Source organism: Pocillopora damicornis, chromosome 3 (genome assembly GCF_964200805.1).
Source record: "Pocillopora damicornis chromosome 3, jaPocDami1.2, whole genome shotgun sequence".
NCBI classification, from domain to species: domain Eukaryota; kingdom Metazoa; phylum Cnidaria; class Anthozoa; order Scleractinia; family Pocilloporidae; genus Pocillopora; species Pocillopora damicornis.
Window position 1 is genome coordinate 25,999,418 of NC_142672.1, and position 24,983 is coordinate 26,024,400.

The window sequence follows — 24,983 nt, forward strand, 5'->3', positions numbered from 1 at the left end:
GAGATCTGTTGTCAAATCGCTTTTTCTGAATTTTTGAGTGGTGGTTTGTTGAGTAGGGTAAACTTTTAGGTCGGTGCAGTCCTGTAGCCATGGCTCTGAACCCTTAAGCTCTCAGAAGTGATTAATATGTAACTTCTCCCTCTGATACGCAACATTATCCAGCCAACAGGTAATGAGAATATTCAAACCTATCAGGTAACAGTTGTTCTCTTGATCTAACACCAAATTTTCGTAACTTATTTACAAGAAAATGCATAACGGCTGGATAGGAGAATAAAATGATCACATCTTGGCTGTTAAAGGGTGAAAGAAAACTTACTGAGATTTCGAAGTGAGCAGAGGTCATCATTAGAGTCGGAGAGAATTGTGTCAGTCGAGGTTCAAAGGTGAAACGACAAGACTGAAAATCGATTAGTTAGTTTGCTGTAATGCTATGTGACATAAGATTCAGGAAGGCGTTCGTCAGTTTTAATGTCATTTTCCGTCTGTTGGCAATGCCAGGCTGATCTCTTCATTTTGTTGGTTACGTGTACGTTGTGAATAATTCGTCTATAAGGCACCAGAGGTTATTTGAGAGGAATCTGATCTGAGTCAGTTAACCAGCTTTCAAAAAGAAAGGGTTCGTAGGTGCTGTGGGTAAATCATCCAAAAGAGTAACGATGAAATTATATTTTGAAAGTAAATTATGTTCAACAGCGTGACCAGTGCAATCAACATTTTTCGTCACTCTTTTGTTCTCAAGCAGTCACGTGCCGAGGCTCATGCCAGTATCTCCGCAGGGCTGGGTAGTCGGAGCACTTGATCTTTTAAACCGAACCTATCAATCAGTGGCCAGTGTTAGGGCTACGCAGGTAATTTTTGAGGTAGCTCAGTACTTAACTAAGCTGAGCTGTCAATTCTGAGTCAGAATTCTGTCCTCTCTTGAACCCAGTTTCTTAAATTTTGGAGTCACTCTCTAGTGGAAGGATAGCGAGGGACTAAAATTGAGGCTATGAAATCACCCGTCCTGTAAAGTGACGTCATTTGTCAGTTTGCGTCAAAAGATCTGTTTGGTTCAAATCATTACTCAGAATTACTCAGATAACAAAATTCAGTCGCAGTTGAAAGAATTGCAAAAAATGGGATCATTTAGCACCAAAATGCGATTGATTCGTGATGGTGGCAATTTTCGCAAAACGTCCCAAGAAGAAACGAGTCGTGGAATCGAGAACGAACATCACTCGATAACTAATAATGGTGAAACATGCGAGAACTCCCCAGCTTCAGGACAAGCAGACGCCGCGAATAGAGCTACGGAATCAAACACAACTGCTACAAACCATGAACAACAAGGGGCTCCGAAGGTGGGTCAATCATTTTCATGGCTAGCTTCGTCACCAGTTGTTTTGAACACCACAACAAAAGATCTGAAAGCAAAGGGCAAGCGGCAAAAAGAGACACGAAATACCAATTGCATTCGGAAATACAGTCATGCAAAATATCTGAATTCCTGGCAACAGCCTATTGAGTTACCATCAACCAGTATGAAACGAAAACAGCAAAACAACGCTTCTTCTTGTTCAGCCATTGAAGCGAACAACAGTAATCTGACCAAACATCCCAAAACATGCGTCAATAGTTACGAGAAGACAGAGAATAGAAGCACAAAACAGGCAAATAATGGAGACGCTTCTTCATCCCGTGGTGGAAATCTTCCAGTCGGGTTTGGTGTAATCGAGAAACAAATTTCTCACCAAAATGATTCTTCTAGTCCATGGCAGACAGTTCGCACCACAAAGGAGAAAAATGAAGAGAGAAAGTGTATGTTTCCATAGAAAAGTGCGAACGTGAACTTAACGCGCTAATCTATATGAAAGGGTTGAGTACGAGTGTTGAGGTCTAGATCCAATTTTTAAAACTTCAAAGTAACACGGAGGAAGGCAAAAATATCGGTTCAATTTCTTTGAATAAATTGTTTGTATGTAATGTTTAAAAGGTACTTTTAAGTTCATTTAATTGTATGTTGCACATGTGTTGTGAAGCAATTTTTTTTAATCTGATGCATGAATGAACAGAAAAATAAACACGAACGGTATCTTGTTTATTTATATCTAACAAACAAAAATTCTGATGTTATCCTAACGAAAGGACTTTCACTCTCAAGTATTTACTTTGATCGAAAATAACTAAATGAACTAGCTCAGCTCTAAAATGAAAAATATTTACGTTGTAAATGTGACGTCTTTTGCTTCATCGTTTTAATCGTTTATTTAAGTCAGTACTTTCCATCTCCAGTGATGAGAACTGACATTCTGAAACAACCCTTGACAGTGACTCTTTGTTTTCCATCAATGATGCTCGTACCGCGAAATCTACAATTTTAATTTTAGAAAGTCTCAGATAGTGGTGGAATCTTGCCTGATTAATTGCAAATCGCCTGCACTCACCCTATGTTGGAGATTAGGACCGAGTTAGTGAACTGGGCAAGGTGCAAAGACCCCGCTGATAGAAATCTTGTGTCGTTCTCCCTGCTTACTATTTAGGTCATTTCCAAAGGCTGAAAGTTAACGTCTTTATGGCGAATCAGTATGGAAAATGGTACGACACTGGGACAATCATGTGCAGCAAACTGTCAGGGAAGGGCACATCTGGTCTCACGAAATGACTCTCTCGTAATGGTTGGATTTATGCGCCTTACATTGCGTTTCATTTCCAGAATCTATTTCGAACCCTTTTTTTTTTTTTTTTGTATCGTGGACATGCATAGCACCAGTAGTACGATTTCTCATACGGCTCTTGCTGGTAACGCCAATTCAGTTGCATTTAACAGTTTTATTACCTAGTTCATGGCAGGCCACACAAGTATTTGCTTATCTGAAACAGCTAAAGAACTGATCATGATTCTATCCCTAATAAAAGCATGTCGCGCAAAGTTGCGCAGCGCTGTCTACCTCTGAACTCGCCGACGCTAACACCCCTCTTACGCAGCAAATTGAACTACGTCATGAAGTAGAGCGGAGAGTTCTTTTCATGATCATTCCTTAAAAATTCCAATTTCTTGATATAATATCTTCTCCAGTTACATGAATCAGCAAATTTTCTCGATTATCATTGTTATTTCAAAAGTTATTTTCTTTTTTCGCACTATTGCTTTGGTGGACATTACAAAACTTAGCCCATGGTTGGAGGAAGTTGCTGTTGTTGTTTGGGGGGGGGGGGGGGGGGGTGTAATGATTTTTTTCTTCGTGGTATCCGAAGGTCTGAAGGTCTATTCCTCATGAGTACTCAGAATTATTTCTGTTCTACGCTCGTGACAAGACTGAAAAACATCTCTGTCTAGTTCATTATCGTGCACAAATTAAACTTAGTTACCGTTCTATTGAGCTTATGTTTATCGATGCAAAATAACAATTTGGAGCAGTTTGACGTCGGAAGAACCTTTTAATTTGCGCTCATCTCAAAAGCGTTTATGCGGTAATCAAACACGTGGACGGTATCTCAAAGGGATGATAATTACTCCACATACAGAGAATTACCAAGTGCCATAGCACAAGTCCGCCCTGAGCTGTTAACAGTCCGATACAGAATGGGCTCGTTCAACTCGAAAGTAGCATCGATAAAGGACCAAACGGCAATCTATGCGTCAAAAACAAATGCTAAAAACGTAAGGGAGCGGAAAGAGCATGGCGGTTCAGTGGAAAATGAAGAAAAATGTCCCAGAAGCGACGAAGATAGCTGCGCTCCGAACCAAAGTTCGAAAACTCCAGAGAAGTTGTCCTCGACCGATAAATTTCAACATCAGTCTCGAAGCGTTTTGAAACGTTCATCCAACGTACCAGAGTACAGATGGCTTGTCTCATCACAGATATCTCAGGATGAAGAAACTATGAAGAGCGAGTCAACTGCATCATCAAACCCTAAACCTTCATGGAGAAATTCTCTTCGCAACGGCACCAAAGATGAAGGGAGCACTACTCTTTTAAAGCCATTGTTCACTGCATATCCTTTGATGCCAGGGATGAGGAAAAACACCACAGACAAAGATAGCACTGTTCCCCTCGGTTGCGTTTTGCATAGTGAAAAAAGAGTTCGACAGGAAGGCGTGCCAGCTGGAGCAAATACCTTGATGTGTTTTACGGCGGCCAGTAGGCCTGTTGGATTCGGCGTGGATAAGTCCTACTCCTACAACTTGTCCAAACATTCAACCAGTCAACGTAAGTAATCGAACTGAAGACATTTATCCTCGCTGTGGCCAGTCCGAGTTGAACTAAACAAACACGGTTTAACCAGAAAGTAAAATACCGAGTTTTTTAAATATTTTTCTGTGTAAATTATATCATGCAATTTGTTTTGTTACATTTACATTGACGTGAATTGGTAGTAATTCACTATAATTAAAAAGATAAAATGTTCACTTATTGCGCAAGTTTTTGGTTTAAGTCATATGTTCTCTGCCAAACAAAGTTTATCTCGAATGACCCGAAACTTTTAACCAATAGATAAATAGAAAAAAACTAATTAAACATCCATCCCTGAAAGGGGTCTCATATTTCGTTCTGCCAGGATAAATTTGTTTCCTCTGTTAGCTAAAGTTTCCAAACAGAGTTTGGTGGAGATGTCTATATACGTCACCCCCCAAAATTGCATTTGCGACCCGCTGTCGTTATCTATAATAACCTTAAGCAACATGGATCATAGTCTTCGGCCATATTGGGTCTATTCACTTGGCGATATCGATGTTCTTGTTGACCTTATCAGTCTCACTTTAATCTTGATTGTAAAGGAACTTCTGTATTCATCGGCGGAGGGCAGGCCGGGAGGGAGGCCAGGAGGTCCAGAGGATTTTAGTCTTGTCACATTAAAATATCCCTGATCCTCTCTTCATTCTATCATAGTGACCCCACTCATTTGTAGTTGTAATTTGAATGATCTCCCACACAGGGTGGCTATGTGCAAATACCAATATCAAAATCTACGCCAGTGGTGTACACTTAACAGCCTTCTGCTTAATGCCTCATGAAAAAGCCTTTTTTATGTACGTCAACAACTACCGTAAAATATCGTCATCTGCTAAGATATTAATTGTTCTTAATTCATTCAAAATCGTCTTCACTCTGACTCGTCTTCCTCACTTGCTTCCGCGTTAGATTTGAGTTCTTCTCTAACAAGTCGTTCACACCAAAAAGCCCTCAGGTTGTCAGCCTCCTTTCCGGTGGCGGTCGAACCATGTTATTTGAGGCGCAAATCAAGCTCTGATACCGCCCAATCAAAGTTAAAGAAAGAAAAATTGAGTTGGACTAGTCAGCGCGATTGGTTTGAAGAGGCCCGAGCTTAAGTAATCGATATGTCATTAACCAAGGATACGATTTTGAGAACCAACTGTAGGGTTTGATAAGATTGTCCACATGATGGCCAACTGTGTAGGTAAACGCGACCTTTTCTTGATATCATAATTCACGAGTTGAAAATTAAATCGTTGAAATCAACTTAGTTTCGCAAAAAAAAAAAAAAAATTCAAATTGCGAGCACAGTCTTACTTTAGATTTTTCATTCCCCTAAAAGAACAAAACTCTTATTTCGTTCGCGGAAAAAGCAGCGTTATACTGGATAACAAAGTTCGGGTTTAAAGCTGTCTTCGTTTAAAATGACACTCGTATTTGTTGTTTCTTTTTTTTTTACAGAACGTTCGGGTAAACTTTCCCTTTATTCCCTTTACTAGTCCACTGCATTTCGACATGGGGTCAAAAGATCTTCGCGGGAATGTTAGTGAACTTTCATAAATAGCCACAAAAACACAAACGCTGAGAGAGATTTTAGCAGCCTCTACGTTTACTGTACAAGAAGCAATATCATGAGTCCATATCTGTATTCCAACTGTATTTTCCTGGCATATTATTGCACTTTAGGATGTGAATTTCTCCTCTCATCAAAGCGATTTGTCATTAATGTTACATCAATTATATTTACTACCAACAGTATTACTGTACATTCTATTGATATATATGAATTTATTTTAAAATACCCCGTTCTTCAGCAATCCATAATAATTTAAGAGGAAAGTTTTACGGTTGAGTCAATGATATAAATAGTTTCTCTTTAAAGATATAAACATAAGCTTAATTATAGTTATTTATTTGTGCATCTTTCAATTTTCCAACAGCCTTCTTAGAAACAAAAGGGTAATTGTTGATGACGATAATTTTCTGTTGAATAAACGCACCATTTTTAGGTGAGCGAAAGTAAAGAAAAATAGTAGCATTGAATCAAAGACAATAATCGTGAACAAAACATACATAAAAAGGTAAAACGTACAAAAGCAGATTTCTATACTGCAAAATAAATATGTACATAGAGTTATTATCCCAAGAAAAACAATATTTTCAACCGGAGTTTCATAGCAGATTTGTTTGATAGCAAATGAAATAAACTGGATCTCAAAATAATACCACTACATAAGCTCATCAATTTTATCAGTCAAACGTTACCAGAGTTCTTAAAGAAAATTGCCTTTTAATATTTTTTTCTATTCTCAGATCAAGTGAACTGATTCATGTACATTCAGTCAGTAGTCAAGTGTCTCCAAAGGCGTCATTTATCTTGGTTAGATGTCTTATGGCCAAATCTTCAGGGATATGGAAATTATACTCATTGAGACGATCCAAGTGTTCTAAAGCCTCATTCATTCCTGGAAAATAGTAAACAGTTGAGTCAGATGATGATTATAACAGAGAATCGAATAAAAAATATAGTATATTTCTCCCTCATATAACGAATCTGATTATACACTTACAACTAGTGAGATGAGTAGGTCAAACTCTCAGCATAGTTTTAAAGAGGCACTTTACTTTGCTTCGGGGTTTATTAGCTTTGCCTCGTTTTCAAACACTTGAAAAGGGCGAAGAAGGTTGTAGTAGACTTTATCTTTAAGTCGCAGTCTCTATGTAATCACTTTTCTTTTCCATAAATGTGAAGTTTTGTTAACAAACGCAGGGTTTATCAGGTCAGCTACGCCTACGTTATGGACGTGGAAAAACTCGGTCGTTTGCCAAAACCTTTGTAGCTTATGGATGGAGAAATGTCCCCACAGCCAAAAATACCCATAAAAAAAGCCTCCGCTTAAACGTTAGAACAAGGTTAACCTGTTATAAAACAAGTCTTACCCGTTTTTAAAGCGTACGACCATGATTGGTAATGTTCTTCCAAGAGTGACGAACTCTTCACGATGAGACGACACCAGTGAGTCAGTCTTTTTTGACTGAAAAATATTTAAAGAAAGAAGTCAGACCCTCGAGAAATAAATAAAAGGTTGGGAGAGGAAATGTGGGAGACTTAGGTAACCCACACCTACACACACTCCGTTAATGGCGACAAAGCTCAGTGAAAGAAAGTGAACCTAAGAGCCTTACATTTCTATTGGCCGGTAGAGTATCGATACTTTAAGTGTAATGGCCCTATTATGGCAAGGAATCATGAACATGTTTTTTTTTTTCAAAAATTAACCCTTTAAGCCCCCCTGGTGACCTAGACAGAATTTCTCCGTACACTATCAGTATAATATCAAGCAGAGAAGTAATGAGAATAAAGAAAAATATCAATTAGGGGATTATTGGTTAATCCAATTGCAAATTCTCCAAACTAACATCACATGAATTGTATGGCAGAGAGTAAGGAGAATTACTAATTAAATCTGGGAGTTAAAGGGTTAAGAATATTATCGTAATATATCTAATAGAGTAAATTCTTCTTCTGTAATCAGTAAAAAAACCTTTGGGGTCAGTTCCCTCGTCAGGGAAAAACATCCACTTGCATTACTTTCCTATGATATACTCATAATCAACATCAATGAAGTGAAAACTATCAACAGCCTTGAAGATTTTAAAAATAGATTGGCTGTGATTAGAGAACTCTTATGACACTAAGAAACCGCTAGACGCAACTTACTTTATTCCAGCGCACACCAAAGATTTGAACTGGAAAAGAAATAAAAAACAAAACAAACAATTAGAAGAAGAGTCGTTACGCGAAAAATGAAATGTAAAGAACACAAACAATTTCCACAAATTCAGACGACTGTAAAATGATACGAATAAAGAAGCATCAATGCTACAGAAGAGAGATTTTACCTCAAAATGTTTCATTGCAACTAGAGTCTTGCAGAGAAAGATATGTATCTATTTACAGAACTGGGCTGGGTTGTTCAAAGCTGGGTTTAACCCAGAGATAACCCAGGGTTAGTGTGAAATCGGATTTCAGCTCTGGAAGCTTTAAAGGAAAATTCAGTAGAATTCTTTTTGTCAACAATTTGATGATTAGATGCTCCATATAGAGTAGAGGAAAATGATCTCAAAAACGCTATCGAACAAAGAAGTATAGAAACCCAGATTAAAATTTAACCCTGGGTTAGCGCTAATCGGCTTTCGAAAAACTGGGCCCTGGGTGTTCCAGCTAACAGCTTACCATTGCATCCATGCTTCTCCTACAGGGTTCGTGTGTTGTTTTTATTCTATGCAGTGTTCTCAACAGGGTCTAAAAAGATAAATTGCAATATTTTAAAAAAAACCTTGAGTAAAGGTGTGTGTAAGTCTTTTTTGTAGGAGGCAACAAATACTGGCATATCAGACAGGCACCAGAATACCGAATTACGGGTGTGTCAACATCAGGAGGCTGAAAATACTTCCTGAGCTCACTTATTATTGGCCTAACGTGTGAATCAGTTTAATGGTCAATATTAATTTCCTAAGGGAAAGAGAATGGTAGGCTTAAAGAATTTGAGGGGTTCGTTGATGAAAGAAGAAAAAAAAGAAAAAAAAAAGACAGGATGAATATTTCGGAAACATACACTCACCTGTTTGGCTGTGACGATGTTTGTACCTTGAACTTCGATACCAAACGCCTCAGAGAGCCGTCTAGCAGGCGTAGAATTATATTCTCTACCATGCTAACAAATATTGATGAAAAAAAAAACAGCGAGTTTCAACATTACTTACCATAGGGGGTAACCTAACGAGCCAGAGATAACTACGGTACCTAACAAGACTGCCAATAGACCACAAATGAACAAAAAAAAGAGCTAAGCCTAGAGAAGAACTGGCCGACGACACGTGGTCAGTCGTATCATGGCTCCAAGGCTTCAGAATGTGTTCTGTTGTAGTGTACATGTTCATGGATTCTGTATAAAGTACATTGAAGAACTCGTACAGTTTCGGCAGGGAAGGTCAACAAGTGGAACTAAATGGCTGTAACTAACATAGAGAAACCAACCTTCATTCCGTAATATTCATTGAAAAGTTCCCATATATGCATTCTCTTGGGAAAGGAAGACCTTGTTGTTGGTACAATACATGCCACGAGTGACTTGGAAGATATGAGACGATTGTCGACAGACTGAAAACATAAATGTAAACTTGAACAAACAAATCGTATCAATACTGTCCAATAGCTATGCTAGTTTGAAGGATAACTTTAGCAGAGTAGATTTTTGGGGCTTGGCAACTAAAATAATGAACGTATGACAATAGACTGAAGATCTGAACCTGGTTGAAATTTCGCGAATGTTCAGTCCCAATTCGCTTTGTTTTCGACTATCTATTTCGGCTAAAGGACTTTACAAATTAAATAAATAACTAAAAAATGAAAAAAAGGAAAAGAAGAAGATATAGAAATACAGAGAGGGTCTAAAGCTCAGTCAGTAGTGCCTCACCCTCACTAGTCCATGTTGAAACAAAGCCTTCAATGCCATGGCCAGATCTTTTCTTACGACATTCACCAGTTCAGCATCTCTGGCGTAATCAAACTAAAAAATAAATGAACAAAATAAGAAGATAAGAAGGAGATAAATAGAATAATTGCATCTGGTAATAACTAAAGATTGCCTTTGAGTACAACGGGTTGGAATGAAATCAAAATAGCCGTCAGAGTTTCGAGAAATTCTCAACTGAGGATCGATTCAAGTAATTCGGGATATCAACAGTTTCATTTTAACTTTACTGAGTAATCGGCTTAAAAAAAAAGTACGCTTCCTATTAGGCCAATCACATGCTAAGAAAAAACCAATCGTGACTTGGTCACTAACGTTTTCTCGCGTTTCAACCGGTGTTCATATGCTAGGTTCAAGTTCTTATTATACTGTTGTGTTATCATCCTTTGTTCTGATGGCTCACTGTTATTACTTTAGTCTTATTTACTTATTATCTTACCCTGTCACTGCTTTCTGTGGTATCAGAAGACATCGAACTGGTGCGAATTCGAGACCGTCTTTGCACGGCCATCGGAGACTGAGGAGAATTAGAGCCAGACTCTTCGCCATCACTGGGAGGCTCACGTGATTTGATGTCGATAATTTTCAGCACAGCTTGCTGGAGCTGTGCAAGATTTTCGCTGTTGACAAAAGATGGACCAGTTTTACAACCATGATTAAAGCTGATCAATTTCGACTATAATTAAGCTTCAACTTGCTTTTAAATCTTTTTCAAGCCATGACGCTGTAAACTCTGCTGATTCCAGGACTAAGCTGGACGCTGATCATATATGCAATAGCAATTGATCTAGCGCACCAACTGGTTCTCTGTAGATCAGTGGAAGAGTATCGTACCGCAAAAAAGAAAGGTCTGAGGTTCGAGTCTTCGCGCCCCGGGAACTCATAATTTTTTCTTCCTTGCATGATCGAGACTTATGTGTCATAGAAAATTCTCCTTCTTCCGACAACTTTTCTTCGACTTAAAGTATCTTAGCTCCTTTTTGGCTAACTCAGATCTGAATTACTCACAAGTATCCTGGTGCGGCTACTGAAGTAGCTTTTCTTATAATCTGGTCTTGAATCTGTTTCCCAGTACACCCAAACTGACTTTAAAACACAAGGAATAAAAGGAAATTAGCCACAGCAACATAACAAGTCATTACTTAAAGTCCTCAGTGATAACCAATGTCAACACATAATTGTTGGGTCCGGCCATCTAAGAGTCTTGTCGATCCTTTACAAGATCTTACCATGGCTTGGATTCTCTTGTTATCCTAAAACCTGAAGAGCGGCTGGAAAGCCCCATGAGAGAATCTCACTTTCAAACGTCTCTTCGTTTTTTGGTACAATATAATTCTAACTGTAAATTGCACGACTTTCCGCTTTCAAGAGGTATTTCTTTTGACTCATAGTTCTCGAGTCTTATAGGCAATAACCACGGTAAAATTGAACAATCACATTTTCACAAAACATAATATTTATTGCACTCGACAGACAAACAACTCCTCCCTTACCACAACTTAAATCCAGGCTGCATAACGAGAAACGCGCTTCTAGCTTTTGAAAACCTCACTTCTTATTGCAGAAAGAATTAAAAGAAAGTCATTCATTAAAGTTTGCCTCACCTTATCGCAAACAACTGTAAAATTGCCAGTGCTCTTTTGATTATGGCCAGGCTTGCATCTCGGATTCTCTGCTTGAAAGAGAAATAAAAGGAAAGTTTATTTGAGATATTGCTAATCAACTAATCAAGGAATGAAAAATCAATACTCGCAAGCAGCAAGTAACTAAACTTGAACTGACATTTAGCGGAGAAACACAAAGCTACATACTATACGAGTCATATCTACAAACTATACGAGTCATATCTCACCTTACTATGGACCTGCTCTGGTGTTTCAGGGACGGGAGGCACGTGAAGACAGCACCCATTACCATCGTCACTGCCAGACATATCCTCTTGTAAGCTGTAGTCACACGGATAATCCAGCTTGTTTTCGCTCTCCGATGAATATTCCATTGATCTGTGCGCTCCTTTACCCTTTAATAAGTAAACAATCAAACGAACTAACAATTAAAACACCTTTTACAAATTGAAAAGTCTTTTAAAGGCTTTACTTTCACGCTAGTGTTGGCGAAGGATAAATTTTAATCGGTTAATGTCTATTCATCGAATTCTTCCTCGTTCATAGACAACTTCTACATATTTTGATAAATTTTCAAATAGCAGAAAGATAATCCACCATGTTTACAATCAAAGAAATTTACAATTTACCCTCAGTCGATCTTTCTGCTTTCTTCCGCCTCTTTTGGCGTGTACAGGGCACGGACATTGTTTAGCTCGTTCAGTGCGCTCCTCTGCATTCTCAACTTCTCCTGTAAGACAATAAATGAATTATGAAGGAAGAGACGCGTGTAGCAACGCAGTAGTCAAGTGGTTAACCCTTTAACTCCCAAGAGTGACCAAGAAAGAATTTCTCCTTACAATGTCAATACAATATCAACCAGATAAGCGATGAGAATACGGAAAAATATCAATTTGGGGATAATTACTCGATCCAATACTAAATTCTCTGAACTAACATTATAAGAATCGTATGGTTGACAGTAAGGAGAATTACAAATTACAAAGGGTTAATAGACAAGACTCTGTATCCAAAGGCTCGTGTTTTTAAGCCATTTCTGGTCGCTATGATAGTTCAGAACACTTCGTTCTTACAATGTCTCTCTGTACTACCAGGAGAAGAAACTGACGCTGGAACCCTCTCAGGAAAACGTCACGATAAGGACAAAGCCTGGGAAGCACTCCCAGAGGCGATTCATATGTATCTTTTCCCTATAATATCCAAACATTACCCAGCTAACGGGTAATGAAAATACTCAAACTTATCAGGTAGAAGTTGTTACCTTGATTTAACAACAAATTCTTGTAACTGATTTACAAGGAAATGTGTAGCAGCTAGAGAGGAGAATTATCAACCAGATCTTGGGAGTTAAAGGATTACATGTAATTATAAGGGTTACCAAACCAGTGGCTATTGCTTAAAAAAACATGTAATTAAACAAATATATATTTTCAAACACAAACCTTGTAAAAAGGTGACAAATCTTTCTAGATCAGCAATTTGAGTTGTGAGTTGTTTAACAAGTTCTTCCTAAATGAAAAGAGTAAACTATTGATCAACAAAAAAACAAAGAAGATACTAAAAGCAAATAGAATTTTTTTACAACAGTAGCTATAGTCTCCCCACCTTTGTCTTGACAGGATTCATCAGCTGGTCATGAAAACCAAAATGAAACATAATTAGTTCTAGTAATTAAACTTGTACAGTCAAGAATGCTTCACACATTTCCAAGTAAGACAATGATTTGTATAAGGCTCCATCAGAACTGCATTTAATTTCAATTTTCTTACCTCTCCTATAGCACTGTCAACATTTTTTCGTACATCATCATTGCTAAAACACAGAGAGAAATGACAAAGGTTTTAATACACATTCTATTGGGATAATTTGACTTTAGTATAATTGCTCCCGTGATTATAGAGATTTGCACACTTCAATTGGTTGAGGATTACATCATATCATGCTGTAATCACCTTGTGCAGGACATTATAGCAGGGGCACTTGATTTAAAAATGGTTGCCTTGCATTTCCTCAAAGTTACAGCTGAAGTGATAAGTGCAATAGAATAAATTTCATTTTTGAAGAGCACAAAAGATGGTATTAAGTTTGGTGTACCACTTTTCAAATGAAAGATATGAAGTTTTTGCTGATTGACTTAGATACGCCTATAAAATTATAGTGAAATCTGGCTGCTCATCTTGATACCAGTAATCAAAACAATTGTAACAGAATGGTTTCAACAACAGATCAAATTTACAACAGAATTAGAAAGCATCTGAGCTATTATACTAAAACAATTATTCACCTCAGACTCAGTGAATATTGTTGAATAATTCCCCGAGATGAGCAATATTCAGTTTGCCTTCAGCGAGTTATTGTTAAATTCATGTGTTTCACTAAAATTTATGACAGATTTACAATTTTTAAATCTGAATAATAATGTATTAATAACACAAGTTAGAAAAAAACCATAAAAAACACAATTTAATTATCAAATCAAGTTTGATGTCTAACTTAACAAGGGGTATACACAAAACATGACATGAAGCTTTGTTTACGGGTCAAACCAAAATCAAATTTCATTTGGTTTGGAAAAGTTCAGCGTCTAAAAACCAGACCTAACTGAAAAATGGTGGAAATGCTAGATATGAAGTGTAAAACTCAAAGGAGATTGAAAACAACAAACATGATACAACATCACATAGTAAATAGCTGTTTATTTCTATGCAAGGTTGTGCTCTAATAAAAAATTGAAGGGAGCAGAGTCCTCTGAAATTGTGAAATCCAGGGTGTCCAGCATATGCTTTCTATATAAAACCTAAGACTCCCTAGTCATCCAGGAGAAAATATGCCAAACATATGCTTTTCACAGAAAGATTAATTCCCCCCGTATCTAAGAGCTTAGTAAGGATCCAGCACTGCTAGGGAACAGCATGCATCTGGTGATTTCCTTGTTTCTTTTGTCTTTCTTCAAAGATGAATGAAACTTGTCCTTACCTTAATTTTTCTATTCCATCTAAGTTGAGACCCATTTTTGTCCTTAAGAAAATAAACATTTTTTGCATTTAAACAAGATCATCAGTTACTTCAAATTCAAACAAAAATATCTGTTTAACCTAATAGAAGAAAACAATATCTACTAAATAAACTAAAATTAAAATCACTTGTTTAGACAGTTTTCATTATAATGATGATTGAGGTGACAACTTAGATTGATGTCAGGAACAAAATGTAACATTGTTTTACATATCAAGTCTTTAGTGTCCTTTTACTCTTTTATTCTAACATTTCAGATATCTCATACATTTTTGTTTTTAATAGTTTTAGAGGTTAGATCAAAGTTTTAAAGTTTTAAATTGAACATCCAATAGTTTATTCATTGCTTTAACCCTTTAACTCCCAGATGAAATTTGTAATTCTCCTTACAGTCAACCATACAATTCTTTCAATGTTAGTTCAGAGAATTTAGTATTGGATCAACTAATGATCCCATGATTGATATTTTTCTCTATTCTCATCACTCATCTGATTGATATTGTGTTGATATTGTAAGGAGAAATTCTGTTCTGGTCACTCATGGGAGTTAAAGGATTAAGTTTGATCATTTAGATGAGAATAACCCTACACACTGTAGATTGGTTATGATGCCTGTTTTAGTTTAACAACTGCTTTCTTTCATGACACCTATCTCTCTTCCATGTAATCACAATCAACAGTCTGGGGTCATCTATGAAGTTATTAAGTTTATCACATTTGTTTAAAAGTTTACTGTCATTTATACCGTATGTCTGCTGCAGCAAGTCTCATCCCCAATAACACCAGTTCACAGGCCACCGTCCTTTGAGCACTGCTTATTAAGAGTTTAATAGTTATGTACTTGTCTCATTTTTTATTATATAAATAAAAAAAAGATTTATGAGGCCTATCGACTAAGCGTGACCATGTTAACATGCTTGTGTTATTTCACCTGAAGTTGATTACAAATTTACTGCATGCAGCTACTGACAGTGTAAATGTATATCATCTTACAACTGTCAGTTTTGAACAACTAGCATTTCCTTTTTTTCAGCAATTTAAAAATTTAAACAAGAAACAGTTTAACTTAAAGATACATATTAAAAAGTTAAAAAAATATGTTATGTGCATTTCATATTTAATTCTGTCAACAGTATTATCAATATGCTCATAAAAATCTTTAAAACTTTAAATTCTGTCTCATGACTGAATAACAATCATGCATTGCATTTATAATTAAAACAATCAACTAAATAATATAATTGCCTTCAATAGAAAAAAAAATATATAATTTCATCCTGAGTTTAAGTCATGCTACATGTAAATTATCCCTTAATTACCGGTAACATTTATTTATTTTGATGGCTTTTAAAATTGAAGGAAAAATTTCCCATAGATTATTAAACATGTTGTCTAGAATTTATCAAATAATGTACATGTAACTACGAAAAAAGATACATGTAAACTATCAACTGATGCTGTGTTAAAAACCCAAGGTTTACTTGACAAAGGTGGACTTACTTCAATTCCTCAATCACAATCCGTTGCTTCTCCACAAGCTTTTCAGGGCTAATTTCTTCATTCACATTTGCAGAAGCTCCCTAGTTAGGAAACACATTTTGACTATCAATAAATTGCTTTATTGCTATTAAACCTGTCCCTTCCATGGTTGACCAATGAGCAATTTCTCCTCACAATGTCAAAAGAATTTACATGCAGAAAGGTGATAAGGAGAAAGAGACATTTTAACCCTTTTCACCCTAACATCAGTATGCATAATCTCCATACTGTTCTCTACATGATTCCTAGCTTTCTGACAAGGAGAACTAGTTGAATAATCAAGAGCTTCTTTAGTTGGTGATCATTTCCTTTATTCTCATGACCTCAACATGAGACTCAGGGGTGATATTATAGGGAGAAATAAGATGTGAGTAGCACTCTTAGCAGTTGAAGGATAAGAAAGTACAGTATTCTCACCCATCTACAACCTGACTATCCTGGATTCAAACCAATTTTTCAAATTGCTAATTTTATAAATTTCTAATATTTCTGTTAAGTACATGTAATATCACCACAAGTGTTAATCTTACCATAGCCACACATTTTTCCATTTCTTCTAACTGATCTTTTAGCTGTCCTATCAGGCTAGCTTGTTTCCTTTTCTCCACACTCAGCTTCAGTTCATATTCCTGTAAGTTCTAAATATTTGAGGAAAAAGATAAGTTATATAAAATGAATCATTTCAAGACATCAATGTGGTAAAAAATTGTGGACTGAAAATCTAGTGCCATCTATAAATTTGTAAAAAGATGATCCCAGATGTCATGGCTAGGGCTGTCATTACTTTTGTTGAATTCTGGAGAGGACACTTTTTTGGGCATTTTATTATTGATAATGATTACATTAATTTTATAGCATTCTACAGGGGTTGTTTTTCTTGGCTTACATTTGTAGAAAAATTGCATTTTGTTCCATCAAACCCTCATGTTACTTATTATTGGATAAAAAAAATATTCACATGCAAACTTCAAGTTTAAGGTAAGAATTTGCTGGAAATGAACCAATTTTTAACTAATGACAACAGCTATTTGAAACTCTCTATAAGTTAATTTAAGAGCTTTTGGAGGCTGTTGTAGGCAATCGGAAGGAAAAAAAACCCTAAGTGAGCTTTGAAATGAAAGAGATTTTCAAAAACTAAATAACAATTATTATTATTATTATAGTAATGTTACAGTTGTAGTCTGTAAGCCTGATTTGCATAAACTTGTAGGTCAGTCTTGTAAATAACACTTGACTGATGAGCAACTTCTTACTAGCCTTGGATCAGACCACCTCCCCTCTGGTTGTCCACACATTAGTCCCTACCAAAAACATTCCCTCTCAGGACTACTCTTATTTGCACAATCAGACTACATAATTGCATGATCTTCACTTTGGCCTTATATCAATCTTTGAAAGTCTTGACGGGATCTTTAGGGGTTGAAAGTGAACATACTCAGTATTCCTAAGCTAATGCAGCCCCATCAATCGACACTCCAAACAAATGTTTCCAAACTTACATTTTCTCCTGCACCATTATCATTCAATGCCTTCTTTGGACTTTCCTTTGCTTTTGGACCACGTACATCAGGGCATCCTTGGAAAGCAAACTCTTCCAATTCCATCAACAAACGCTGCCAAAGAAACAAAACACAAATAATTTAGATATTACTGTATAATATAGTGAAATACCTTTCTAGAGAGTATGCACAAATAGTGTACTATATGTACTTACATGTACATGTACATGTACCACATGCGAATTCTTACGGTTTCCATAGTTTGTATTGCAGCTTCACAAGAATTTAGCTTTAGGTGAGATGATTTTCAACTAGCAAAATTTGAATTTTCTTTTTTCAAGCTATACCATCATTATTCTTTAACAAATAAAAGCACATTCAACCTAGTTTGATATCAATTTAACCCACAACATACAGCTTAATATGGAATTAAAAATTAAAAGTAGACAAGAATGCATACATGTGTATTACTACCATGAAAAAGTGTTGCATTTATTTAACACATCACATGAAAGTTTTAGAAAAACTTTGCCTGGAGGCTTAAAGGAATAATTTGTACACAATGCTTTTTTTGTATATTTGAACATCATTCAGTTCGACTCCTGGCCCGAGTTGTTCAAAGCTGGGTTAAGATAATGCAGGGTTAGGGTGGAATTTCATATCAGGTCTCAAAGCTTTCAAAGAAAATTAACACAAAATCTTTTTGCTTGCAATTTCATCATTGGATGTTCAAAAAAGAATAGGGAAATTTTTCCCTAAAAGGCTTTGGATAAAAGAAATAAAAAAACCTAGATTAAAATTTAACCCTGGGTTGGCACAAATCGGTCTTCCAACAACTGGGCCCAGGTCTCTCCCTGCATTACAAGAAAAGATTGGTCTGAATATCTGATTAGACATGCACATCTTGTTCAGTGTGTTTAACAAACCTCTCTAGTCTCTGCGGGAGCAGCAACAACCTGCTTCAATCGAAACTGGACCTATTTGTACATGTGTAAAGAACACAACAAAGTGAGGATCAGCAGCCATTACCAATCTTTGTTTTAAACTATTATCAATGATCCAGGGTTAGATTAAATGAGTCTTTCACCAAGAGTCTTAGCCCAGACATTATTTTTATAAATTTTGGAAGCTCCAAGCTTGCACACTCCATTTAAATACATTACACATCCTTCTCCAAAGAAAGAAGTAATAATAATAAAAAATACAGCCATGTACCTGGGCAAAATGGCTTGTGAGAGCAAGTAGAGAGCCATTCAACTCCTCTTGTTCATCCTCAAGGTCTCTGATCTTTTCAGGATCTGACCTAACCAACAACAACAACAACACAGAAAAATTACCTTTGTTACTGTAAACTGCTACTCAAATTAAACTGGATCAACAAAATTGATACATGTATGTACAAAATGTATGAGAAAATATTAAAAGACAAAATAGCAAAGTATGGTCACCATTACAACTACAATTGAAAGTAAAATAGGAATAAAAATCACTCCTCAAGTGACATTAACAAAGGTGTAACAGTCCATCAATGTGGAACTCAATTGACAAACAAAGACCTCTACTTAAGTTAGTCTGCACATTGAACTTCTTGGATAAAATACAATACACTTTAGCTGTTTTATAGCATTACGTAACTTAACAGTACAGTTGTTACGAGGTCACTCTCACCCTTTTTTGACCATGTTTAACACTGCAGTCTAGTGTTGATGGTACCAAGCTTAAGTCTGTCATTCTAATTTTATTTTTGAGTGTTTCAACAGTGTATGGTTTTGTTAATGAACCTGCCTTGAAAAAGCCAGTTGCTACTGGCACTGGAAACTTCTAAGGTTGATTCATCCAAGTGATATCCTTGATAATATATATTTTTCCCCCAACAAATTGCAAAGATGACACTCTTTATCCTACAGACATAATAATTATTAATACTATATGGATACACTATAGCTTCAGAGAGTGACAAAAGAGTACGAAAGACATGTTATACAGCTGTAGCACAAAAACTCAGCTTTCAGACAATGCCAAAAAACAAAAAAAACAAACATAAGACAACAAAACAAAACCTAGGTCAGCATCTACAATGAGCTTCTTTCCAACAGTCATTAAATGGGAAAAAAAGCTTGTTCTAAATACAAGACTACAACGTATATTTTGGGTTAAAAATATCCTTTTTCAACAACCACCAGTAATGAAAACAAAGGATTTTCATGAAGAAATTAGCCCTTACTTGTTTAATTTTGTCTATCATATATCATCAAGCAGCTGCAAAGTATATTTTGGGTTAAAAATATTCTTTTTTTAACAACTGCCAGTAATGAAAACAAAGGATTTTCATGAAGGAATTAGCCCTTACTTGTTTAATTTTGTCTACATTTATTGTCAAGCAGCTGCAAAGTATATTTTCAGTTCACTTGAAAAGAATTGCAGTAAGAATCTTTTTAAGACTGCTTAGAGTTGCATTCAAATCTTGATAACTTCACACCACCAAGTGGTTAAAATTAAAAAATCATTATTTTGTAACTCATGAACAAAATACATTCAGAAATTAAATTATATTTCTGCATCTAATGACAAGTAAAATTATACAACTTTTTGCAACTTTCTGTATGATCTTTTAAAATTCACCAAAGGGAGGATTGTCAAAATTGGCTAAAAGCAAGAAGACCACCACTTATTGTAAACTATATATTCTGTTGTTGGCTGGCAAATCTGTGGGAATATTTTTTCTCTGGTGTTACCAGAGAAAGAAGTAGCTGCTTTCTTAAAAAATAAGTGCCTTTGATTCAAAATCTGTTGATAACCTTGAGACCTACAAAAATGGTAAGTTAGAAATTATATCATAGTGTACCAATTTTAACTAATTTACCCTTACTTGTCCTGTATTTTACATTACATGTCACTCACCTCTTACCTGGTACTTCCCAAAGAGTATAAAATAAACCTTTTTCAAAAATCTCTTTAGTAGGTAGCTCCTAGGAGATCTTAGCCCTACTGTTTTCAGTGCATGTTAATTTCTGTCACGGAGAATCTATTTTCACATTAGCTGTTTGTCTTGATCAATGGTCAGATTTACAAATTCTTTAATGTAACTAACATCACCATGGAAATTGATAGTGACACTTTCCTGAATCAAATATTGAAGAAATAGTCTCTCACAGGGAGAGGGAAATCACAAACAACTGAAGAATCCAATACAGAGAGTAATCAAAATTACAGTGTAATAATGTCTATACTTTCAAACATTAAGTAACCTTCAGACTTAGATAAATTGCTTTGTCATCTAAACAAACAAGCATTGCATTAAATCTCACACCTCTAGAATATTAATGTGAGAATCCCACATCTGTGGGTGGAAAAATACTTTTGGGAAACTTGTGTGTCAAGAATTTAATATACATTGTATTTTTTCTCTCTCAGTTAAGGCTGGTTGAAGTAGGTATGAAATAGCTTTAAGTTATGAAAACCAAGGCCAGAAAAATCTCTTTGATTTCAAAGCACGAGAACAAGTAAGAAAATGCATTGTGTGATATGAGCTGCATACATACATATTGAGCCCGCGTTACTTGAAATTGGTCCTGAGGTGAAAGTCCCGGAAATTAGTGAACGATATGTATGGAACTCACTGAGTACTCTAAAGAAGACTGCAACTGGTCCTGACCAAATTCCGTATTGGGTGTGGAAAGACCATGCGGAGATCTTCACTCCAATCATTACTAAGCTATGGAATTTGTCTCTCGCTACGCACCAATGGCCTAGATCGTGGAAAAGGGCAAGTATAAACCCACTGCCAAAAGTTGATGTTCCAGTGGCAAGAGGGGACTTCCGGGGGATCAACGTAACCCCTGTAATAGCAAGAGCCCTGGAAAAGGCAGTCTATAAGATTCACGCCCAAAGGCCGGTAGAAGAACAGCTGTTGAATAGTCAATTCGCGTATAGAGAAGGAGGGAGCTGCACAGATGCTTTGCTACTTATACAGAATAAGATCTGCAAGTTTCTTGATGATCCCAAGTGCAAGGCAGTGCGGATGTTTGCGATGGATTTCAGTAAGGCCTTTGACTCTGTGAGCCATCAACTCCTTGCTGAGAAACTTAAGAGTCTACCACTTAACCCGTATATCATAAACTGGTGGTTAGGTTTTTTGCGAGATAGAAAACAAAGAGTTATTTTCGGGAATCATGTCTGTAATTGGAAAACAGTTAACAAGGGCACAACCCAGGGTAGTGTTTCAGGACCTTATTTGTTCAATATATTTCTTAACGATCTGGAAATTAAATTAGGAAACGAGACACTTGGTTTCAAATACGCTGATGACTGTACGATTATTGCTCCGGTATATTATTATAAAGATCACTCTGTAGACTTAATAAATCAGTTTTTACAGTGGGCAAGCCAAAATAGAATGAATTCAAATTCTACTAAATGTAAAGAGCTTGTTATGTATAAAAAAGGTCACACTGCTGAGGCCTACAAAAGTATTTTTGGCATACCTCAGACTAGTACAATAACCATTCTTGGTCTCACGTTTCAGCCGAACTGCAAATTCAGTACTCACCTAAAAGAAAAGCTAGGTAAAGCTAATAAATGTTTATACGTTATCAGATGCCTCCGTAAAGAAGGATGTAGCCAAGCAGAAGTAGATGTTTTATTTAATTCCATTGTCCTACCTAATATTACTTATGCTCTATCTGTGCATGGGGCCTCTGAGTCAGAGCTAACTATAGCCCAGCAGTTTTTAGATCGTTGTTTTAAACGTAGTTACATATCTAAGAAATTAGTGATAGGTGACTTACTTAAAACGCAAGATCACAAAATTTGTCGCAAGGTTTCAACTATCCTGAGCCATCCTCTTAGAGCCTACTTCCCTGAGACCAAGATCACGAGGTATAATTTGAGAAATAAATCCCCTGTCATGCCCGCCATTCGCACAAACCGTTTTAAGAATACATTTTTTAATATAATTGTTTTTAAGTACAATGTAGCTTTGTAAAAGTGTACTTCCTGTATTAGACTTTTGTATTTGTTTCCAAGTATATACTTATCTTATTTAGATACACCTAAGCTTATTTACATCCTTTTCTTTTTAATGTAACATAAGATATGTAATTTTATCTTTTGAACAATAAAGACACACTGACACACTACACATAGTGAGCCGTCTTCCAACTTAACCGTGGATGATTTTCAACTATACTGTTACTCTCAATTGGTAAATTGGTTATTTATTTCAATCTACATACAGAATGGACTTAAAATACATAAGTAAAGATTATGCAAGCTTATAATATTATACATCTGGATATCAACAGGGTACCCAAGGATGCACTGAGGACTTCTTCATAAAAAAATAAGAAGGATAGTTATATACATGGCATGCAAAGCAAAAAACTTGGCCCAGCAAAATGAGCTTAGATCATTTATTTATCATGAATATTATGTCCCTCTTGACTAAGTGCTACAGCTAGACATGGAAATATTTGGGTCATGGTCAAGATGTGCCATGCAATGCAGCAAAGTGAGTACAACCTGACTGAGAGCCAGACTTAAACTGTTTTGACCAAATCATACAGCCACTAAATGAAGGTGGTGAAAATTTTTCAAATTACATTAACCAGCTATAATAAAATATATCATTCAGGTGTGCGCAAGCCAACTGCAAAAAAAGTGTACAATTGAAACATTTTCTGAATTCCTTTGTGATCAAAAAAGAAACTCTGTCTAACAAGGGGTAAATTTTTGTTACACTCTGTAGTTTTCAGTCTTGGATAAAAATTTTTAAAATAATCTTACCATGTCAAGAGCCCTGTCTCTAAAGTTATTTTAGCATATGTGGAGTTTATACGAAGAAAATTGACCCTGCATTATCCTCTCAAATAAAGTGAGTACAATACTGAAATTTTGTGCACTTTAACATTGTGGATCCAGTGAAGAAAGGCTTTGCATAGATAAGCAATTTAATTTTCTTTGAAAAAAAAAAGCAAAATAAACTGCTTTTTATCACTACAAACATTTTTTTATGGCTAATAGGCCAAATTGAAAAAAAAATTTCTTCTTACAGACATTAAATTTTTTCTTAAAACATAAGTGAATTAATCATGCTGTGAAAAAGACATTTTCATAAAATAGTCGGGTCTTTCCATAGAGAAATCCCGACAAACATGTACGTTTCCTGCATTATTGAAATCGGAGATTCTGAAAAATGTCGACACGTAGAAACCACGAAAGAATCAGGAAGTAAAATAAACCATCATTACGCGAAGGATCCGAATGGTTCTTATTTATAGCATGAGTCAATTCAATTATGAAAGGCTGATTTTACTCTAATATTTTCATAAATTATTCAAAGAGAAAAAGACATTTTCATTGACAAAACTTTTCGACAAATCAATCTCGTACCTTCATTCCTGTGATCAACAAATACAATCCAAAGACAAATTATCCTCCATAAAATTACACTAATTCATCAAAAAAACGTTCAAATTACAATAAGCATGGAAAAAAAGAATTTCGGTTAAAAACGAACTGTCCACGAAAATGATCATGAGGGGAACGAATACATGTTCGATATTGGATTTATCTAATAACACATTTCTTGGACTAATTTCAAACCAACAGTTATGTGTAAGATACAAAACTAATGTCGTTTCGCTTCGGCAGTATTATTATCAAAAATTATTACGAATATTGTCAGAAAAAGCGAGAAAGAACGAAAGATCGCACGAAGAGATTGATGTGCAAAATGAACTAGCAACCAACCGCAAACAAATCTACCGTGCAAAACTTGTTTGCAAGTTGGAATCGCTCCAAACATGAACGATTGAACAAAATCACATTACGAACTACGGAAGAAAAAATTACTTACTTTCTCGAAATTTCAGAATTCTTTCCACCGTTTTCGGCGGGATTGTCGATGGCTGCTCCCAAAGGCGGCCATCTTTCCTCCAAAGGACGAGAGCTGTAAAAGGTCGAATCGTCGTATTCAAAGTCTGCCATGTTATGTTTCAAACTCTATCATACATTCTCATTGCAGACCCACGACTCTCTGGAACTAACTTTCGAATTTAAGTCCAAACTGAAGCAGACTAAACCGCATAAATTCGTAAGATCAACGGTAGATCAAACCACTGAGCGGTGACGAAAACAAGCAATCCAATATTATTGACGCGCACTTCTGGACGCGACGCGCAGTCGCTGCGTGGGCGAGCGTGCGTGGGTCTGACTGACAGGGGAGGGGGTGTGACTGAACCCAGTGGGGTGGGATGAGAAAGGACACAAGAGGGATCATTAGTGACCGAACTTGTACCCTCTCCTCTAACACCGAATTTCGAATACAGGCCTAGACACTGGTAACTGAGAAATAATAGTGGCGAGTGTCAGAGCTATAAAAACAGTTCTTTTGGTTATTTTTCCTGATATTTCATGTCTGAACTTCAAAACTATTCGTAGATCTTCCTTGAATGTAAATATGACAAACAAAAACGTCTGGACGAAAAACCACTGTCAAAAAAACGGACTCCTCGAGGGTAGGGTGAGGGAGAATTAGGCTGGCCCGTTCAGTGGTGCTGTTCACTCAGA

The 24,983-nt window shown here is 36.2% G+C and overlaps 1 protein-coding gene across 9 annotated transcripts; it reads right to left on the minus strand.

Annotated features, from left to right (window-relative positions):
* Positions 1-5,841: 5,841 nt before the first annotated feature.
* Positions 5,842-24,603, minus strand: LOC113666868 (RUN domain-containing protein 1). Of its 9 annotated transcripts, none has more exons than XM_089201628.1 (23): positions 24,271-24,603; positions 18,630-18,717; positions 18,341-18,391; positions 17,415-17,528; positions 16,446-16,553; positions 15,877-15,956; positions 15,122-15,187; positions 14,338-14,379; positions 13,131-13,173; positions 12,967-12,990; positions 12,804-12,870; positions 11,991-12,091; positions 11,589-11,756; positions 11,341-11,408; positions 10,745-10,822; positions 10,176-10,356; positions 9,680-9,772; positions 9,241-9,363; positions 8,825-8,917; positions 8,437-8,505; positions 7,921-7,949; positions 7,140-7,234; positions 5,842-6,664 (listed from the first exon to the last, which is right to left on the minus strand). In XM_089201628.1, exons 1-23 carry the CDS (start codon positions 24,399-24,401, stop codon positions 6,549-6,551), a joined length of 2,028 nt encoding a protein of 675 aa, XP_089057754.1. In that variant the 5' UTR covers positions 24,402-24,603; the 3' UTR covers positions 5,842-6,548. The 9 variants fall into 9 exon arrangements, with proteins under 9 accessions (XP_089057754.1, XP_089057753.1, XP_089057752.1 ...); XM_089201627.1 differs by having other exon boundaries at positions 11,341-11,411; XM_089201626.1 differs by having other exon boundaries at positions 15,122-15,190.
* Positions 24,604-24,983: the final 380 nt, after the last annotated feature.

Coding starts and splice junctions, on each gene's coding strand:
- LOC113666868 (XM_089201625.1), bottom strand. CDS start 24,401: ATGGCAGACTTTGAATACGACGATTCGACCTTTTACAGCTCTCGTCCT. Junction 17,529..18,340: donor CTCCCGCAGAGACTAGAGAG/GTTTGTTAAACA, acceptor TTTCTTTGGCAG/CGTTTGTTGATGGAATTGGA. Junction 11,757..11,990: donor AGCAGAAAGATCGACTGAGG/GTAAATTGTAAA, acceptor TACTTATTAAAG/GGTAAAGGAGCGCACAGATC.